The sequence below is a fragment of the Bos javanicus genome, chromosome 18 (genome assembly GCF_032452875.1).
Source record: "Bos javanicus breed banteng chromosome 18, ARS-OSU_banteng_1.0, whole genome shotgun sequence".
Lineage (NCBI taxonomy): Eukaryota > Metazoa > Chordata > Mammalia > Artiodactyla > Bovidae > Bos > Bos javanicus.
The window spans coordinates 50,073,004-50,079,092 of NC_083885.1; the positions used below are offsets into that span (position 1 = coordinate 50,073,004).

Here is a 6,089-nt window from a genome sequence, read left to right on the forward strand (position 1 = left end):
GCCTCCCTAGATAATGACGAGTGCGCGGACGAGGAGCCAGCTTGTGAGGGAGGCCGCTGCGTCAACACTATCGGCTCTTATCACTGCACGTGCGAGCCCCCACTTGTGCTGGACGGCTCGCGGCGCCGCTGCGTCTCTAACGAGAGCCAGAGCCTTGGTGAAGTCTTCCCGCGCCCCGCCCCGTCGATTATCAGTCCCGCCCACGCCGTCCAGCCCCTTTTAACCTCAGCTCAGCCTCCTGCCTACACCCAGGCCACGCCCCTCGCGCGTGGCTCGGTCACGCCCCTTAACGCTCCATTTAGCCTCTGGTCTTGGCTTTTGGCTCTCAGAACTGGAGGCCAGCTGGCGTGGTTAAAGACTAAGGTTTCAGAGGAACCTCCCTGCCACTTGCTGGTCCGGTGTACACAAGCACGTTTGCTTATTCCCTCTTGGACCCCCACAGCTTGTTTTCAGCATATTGGGTAGGTTGGCAGTAGCCCCTCTCTTAGAGGGTGGTTCTAAAGAATTCTGTTTTCAAGAACAGAAGGAGGACCTGGTTTCACTAAGTGCTAAAAGCATGCTTTCTGTTATTTCCCTGTGTGTCTCTCTTTGCACCTCTCTATGAGTTTCTGTCTTTAGGCTTTTCTCTAAATTTCTGACCCTCTCTGCATCTGTCTTCGCTTTTAAGTCTTTCTCTCTGCACCTTTGCTTTCCTGTGTTTCACTGAATCTCTGACTCTTTTGATATGTTTGTCTTTATTTCTTTGGGTGCTTTCTTTTTGCCCATTGACACAAACTCTCTTGCTTACTGTTCCTACAACATCCTTCCACACTCTATCTAAGACGTCATTCAAACAACAATGCTCAGAGAGGAAAAGCAACTGCCCTGGGGTCACAGAGCCTTCCAGAGGCCAGGCTTGGATAGATCCCTCCTCTCCAGACCCTAGCTCCCTCCTATTTGATAATTTCGTGCCAGGCCAAGCCCTGTACTCACCTGGAGCTACTTCAGAGGACTTCCCGAAGCCACATCACAGCTGATGTGAAGGGCTGAATGATAGGGAGAGGCTGGCTGGTCTGAAGGAGATTGAGCAATTTGGGAGGACTTGAGTGTCTTCTTCCTGCCTTGATGCATGCTGTCTCTGCCCTCAGATGACAATCTGGGAGTGTGCTGGCAGGAAGTGGGGGCTGACCTCGTGTGCAGTCGCCCTCGGCTGGATCGCCAGGCCACCTACACAGAATGCTGCTGCCTCTATGGCGAGGCCTGGGGCATGGACTGTGCCCTCTGCCCCGCACAGGACTCAGGTACCACCACCTGCCTGGGCCACACTCAGAGACTCTGCCCCTCAGGCGCCAAATCCAGTCCTCAAACTCCCAGTCTTAGACCCCAAGATCCCCCCAAACTCAGCCCCTCAGACCCCTATGTCCCAGCCCATTCCTAAATCTTGGTTTCTTAGGCCCCAAGTCACAACCCAAAGACCTCCAAGCCTCAACCACAGAAAACCCAAGGCCTGACTTAGCAGGTGTCATAGTTCCAGTCCCATAGGGCCCTGAGGTCTGGGCTCTCAGACTCTCAACCCCTGGTCTCTGGTACCCCAAACAAAACAGCCCATGAGACCCCTCCCCCAAAGCCTGGACCTTTAGAAGTCAAATGCCAGTTGCTCAGATCCTGCCATCCTGGCCCCCAGACTCTGGTCATAGCTCACAAACCTCCAAGTTCCACTGGCTTGGATATTCACATCCAAGTGCCTAAAAGGCCAGCCCACAGCAAAAGAGATCCCCCTTGCCTTGTCTCTTAAAAGCCCAGAGTCCCCTATTTCTCAGCCCTTGGGAAACCAGTGCCAGCCCCAGGTCCTTGGTCCTCTGACTTCCAGGTCCCATGGCTCAGATCCACTCCCATGCATCCTGATCCCTCAGGTCCCTGATACTTCCCAGTCCTAAAACACCTCCATCCCACCTTCATAGGCCCGTAGCGCCAGATCTCATGGGTCCACAAATTCCATCACTTGAATCCTGACTTCTAGCTGTAGTCCTCAGTACTCCTACCTCAGTGCCTTGGAATCCCGGTCTCAGTCCTCAGACCTCAGTCCTGGCTCCAGAACCCCTGATCCCAACCCTGAAACCCCAACCCGCTCCTTTGACACCCCTCTAATGCCTCAGCCCAAGCCCCTCCCACTCTCTCCTCCAGGCTCCTCTTCCCTCAGGGGGGATATACATAGCAGATGTCGGGGAAGCCGAGCTGATTGTTAGGCTTGGCTCCTATTTGCAGATGACTTTGAGGCCCTGTGCAACGTGCTGCGCCCCCCTGCATATGGACCCCCACGGCCAGGTGGCTTTGGACTCCCCTACGAGTATGGCCCAGACCTAGGTCCACCTTACCAGGGCCTTCCCTATGGGCCTGAGTTGTACCCACCACCCGTCCTACCGTATGACCCCTACCCACCACCACCTGGGCCCTTCGCCCGACGGGAGGCCCCCTACGGGACGCCACCCTTCGACATGCCGGACTTTGAGGACGATGGTGGCCCCTACGGTGAATCTGAGGCTCCTGCTCCATCCGGCCCCGGCACCCGCTGGCGCTACCGGTCCCGTGACACCCGTGGCTCCTTCCCAGAGCCTGAGGAGTCACCTGAAGGTGGAAGCTATGCTGGTGAGTAGTGAGGCCTGAGCGATGAGCGCTAAGATGAGGACCAAGTTGTACAGAGATGGCACTAGGAGAAGGGAAGGCGGGAGGGATGGGGAGAGACAGAGATAGAAACAAAGAGAAGTCGGGGGGAGACAGACTCAGAGAGACAGGAAAACAGAGATATTGTTGGAGAGAGCGACGGAGAGCAGAGATGAAGAGGAACAGAGCCATCTCGGTAGATGAACCGAGAAAACGATGAGGACAGAGGGAAGAGCTAGAGAGAACAGAGCAACGCAGTAAACATCCTGGCCCCACAGCGCCGCCCACAGCCCTGGAGCGGGATGGACAGTTTAGAAGGGGACCCAGGGAATCAGGACAGGGCCCCACTCGAACCCTGGAATCCCCACACTCTCCGCAGGCGCCCAGGCTGGGCGCTACGAGGGACTGGAGGCGGAGGAGTGTGGGATCCTGGATGGCTGCGCCCACGGCCGCTGCGTGCGCGTCCCCGAGGGCTTCACCTGCGACTGCTTCGACGGCTACCGCCTGGACATGACTCGCATGTCCTGCGTTGGTGAGGCGGTGGGCCAGGGCCAGCATCGAGGGGTTGGAGATAGGGTGGAAAACCTTTACTAGCGGTGGGTAATCAGGGTCATCAGGGAGACCGGCCAAACGGCTAGGCAGGGGAACAGAAAAAAATTCTTGCTCAGGGATGGGGCATGCCTGCAGCAGAGGTCAGGTTGTGAGGAAAGCCAGGTTGTGACCACAACACCAGGGCTGGGCTTGAAGCTGGATGGAGAGAATAGAATCCTGCAGACGTGATTGTTAAGGACTCCCAGAGCTATTTTGAGCGATTTGCTTGACTTCTTTGAAGAACCTTCAGTCTTCCCATCTGTAAAATGGGAATATGCATCATGTCTGCCTGGTTTAGACAGCAGGAAAGTGGAGTGGTTACAAGCCAGGACTCTGGGGCAGTTGGATAGACCTCAGGCTCTGTCCACCAGCGTGATATGTGATCTTGGACAGGTCACTGTCCCTTGCTCAGTTTTTCTCATCTGAAAAATGAGCATATCTTACAGAACCCATTTCACAGAGCCGAGAACATCGATTTGCAATGACAGTGAGGCCTTTGTGTAAACCAAAGCTCAGCGAAGAGAACTGACTTCCCGAACGACTCAGAACTAAGAAACAGCAGGGGGCTGGGCACTCAGAGTCTTTGCCAGCTAGTCTGAGAACTTCCTGGGCTTTTTGTGTGACACTGGGCAAGGGGCTTCCCCATGCTGAGGCTCAGTTTGCCCAGTACCTACCTCATTGGGTTATTAGGAGGATAGTTAATACAGGTAATATGCTCAAAACAATGTCTGGCACAACAAGCATTTGTGGGTGTTGATACCATCATCAGTATTGTTTTCCTAGCAAAACCCTAGTGCCCTAGGGGGCTACCATATCCATCTCACAGAACACAAAGCTGAAGCGCAGAGAGGTTAAGTCACCTGTCCAGCTCACACAGCCAACAGTCTCCACTCCGACAGGAGACTCAGCATCCACAATCCTCAGGGGCCAGGGAGGCGGGCACCTGAGTCCCCAGCCCTGAATAGCACTCCTGGTATCTCCTCTCCCCAGACATCAACGAGTGTGACGAGGCCGAGGCGGCCGCCCCGCTCTGTGTCAACGCGCGCTGCGTCAACACTGATGGCTCGTTCCGCTGTATCTGCCGCCCAGGATTCGCACCCTCACACGAGCCGCATCACTGCACGCCCGCCAGACCCCGGGCCTGAGTCCCCAGCAGCCCTGGGCAGCCCACTCCGCGCCTGCGCACACGGGGTCCCTGCTGCGCAACCCTGCCACCCACCCGCTTGCGCGCATGCGCACAGCGATGCCGCACCCGGCGGAAAGGAGGGTCAGTGGGACAGATGGACAGAAGGAGCAGCCTTCCTACCGACGTCGCGGGCCCAGGCTTAGCCCACGGTCCCCTTCACATTCCTGCTCCTTTTTATAAAAATGTTCAATTAAAAAACACCTATTTTGTACCTTCCGCCTCTGTCTGCCTGATGTTTCTCAACATCTGGCTCCAGAATTTGTTTTTTGAGCCACTAAGTTACATCCTCTCCCCATTCCTGCTTCTTCATTCCTGCACCTCTGTCGCTTGCTCTCTCTCTGCCTCCTTTGGTCCCTGCTTTTCTCCTGTGTCTGTTTCTTTGTCTCTGTCTTCTGGCTCTTGTCTTTCTGCTTCTTTTCTCTGCCTAATTCTCCTTGTTTCTGTGACTTTCTCTTTCCCTCTTTCATTCTGTCTCTAATCTCGAGGTCATACCTCTGGATTTTTAATACTCCTGCCCTTCCCGATAAATCCTGTCCATAGCTTTAACTTCCCCCTGCCGTAGGCCTCAAGAAGGGGTAGGATAGGGTAGCCTAACCCCTGATCAGAGTGCTCCCTCCTTACTCAGCTAGAGGGAACCCCAGATTTCCTTTACTTCCCAAAGGAGTTTCAAGCTTCTCTGGTGCAAGTGGGCCATGGGGAGGAGGTGGGAGCAGGAGTCTCTGGAGGGGGACGTCCAGACCGGGCCTCCAGCTGGAATTTGGCTGTGGTAGGCAGGGAGTGGCACTCTTGGTGGGTGGCCTGTGCAAGGACATGTGGAAGCCGGGATGAACTCTGTGTGTGGTGGTAAAGAGTCTAGCTTGTACCCCCCCTCCCCGTTGGTCCCTGCCTGCTTCCTGGCCATGTAAGGAATCCACTGTTCTTCTCTCTGAAAGAACAAAAAATGGTCTGAATGGGAGTAAGCTCAGCGGACTGGGGACAGTTGGGAGTGGGGGAGCTCTTTAACACTGAAAAAAAAATACGAAAGATTGTATCTGGACTTCCCTGGTGGTCCAGTGAATAAGAATTCCCCTGCCAGTGCAGGAGACACAGGTTCAGTCCCTGGTCCAGGAAGATCCTACATGCCACAGAGCAACAGAAGCCCTGTGCCACAACTACTGAGCCCGTGCTCTAGAGCCTGGGAGCTGCAACTACTGAGCCTCCGCACATCCTAGAGTCCACGCTTTTCACCGAGAAGCACCCCAGTGAGAACCCCATACACAAATGCACCACAGCTCGAGAAAGCCCATGAAGCTATGGAGGCCCAGCACAATCAAAATAAATACACAGATTCAAACCTGAGTCATTCTTCACGCCCCTGTTAGTGTGAGGGTCTTGAACACAAATGCTTCAGGGACCAGGTGACATGGAAGCTGGTGCAGGATAATAAAGTCAAAGTACAAGGGAAACGACACACAACCAGGGACACTCTGCTTAAGGGTTGGATGGAACAGAGAGGGAAATCTCCCCATTAAAAAAATTTTTTTTTGGCCACGCTCTGCAGCTTGCCAGAGCTTAGTTTCCTGACCAAGGATTGAATTTGGGCCCTCAGTAGTGAAAGCACAGAGTTCTGACCACTGGACCATCAAGGAATTCCCTCCTTATTTTAGACAAAAATATCGGTTATAACCACTCT

General features: G+C 54.5%; 1 protein-coding gene across 5 annotated transcripts in view; it reads left to right on the forward strand.

Annotated features, from left to right (window-relative positions):
• Positions 1 to 4,633, forward strand: part of LTBP4 (latent transforming growth factor beta binding protein 4) — a 29,462-nt gene extending 24,829 nt beyond the window's left edge. For all 5 annotated transcript variants that reach the window (XM_061388320.1, XM_061388318.1, XM_061388317.1 and 2 more), the window contains 5 exons: positions 11 to 157; positions 1,128 to 1,280; positions 2,245 to 2,625; positions 3,020 to 3,172; positions 4,222 to 4,633. In XM_061388320.1, the coding sequence (XP_061244304.1) occupies positions 11 to 157; positions 1,128 to 1,280; positions 2,245 to 2,625; positions 3,020 to 3,172; positions 4,222 to 4,376 (989 nt within the window). In that variant the 3' untranslated portion in view covers positions 4,377 to 4,633. The remainder of the gene's footprint in view (positions 1 to 10; positions 158 to 1,127; positions 1,281 to 2,244; positions 2,626 to 3,019; positions 3,173 to 4,221) is intronic.
• The last annotated feature ends 1,456 nt before the right edge of the window (positions 4,634 to 6,089 follow it).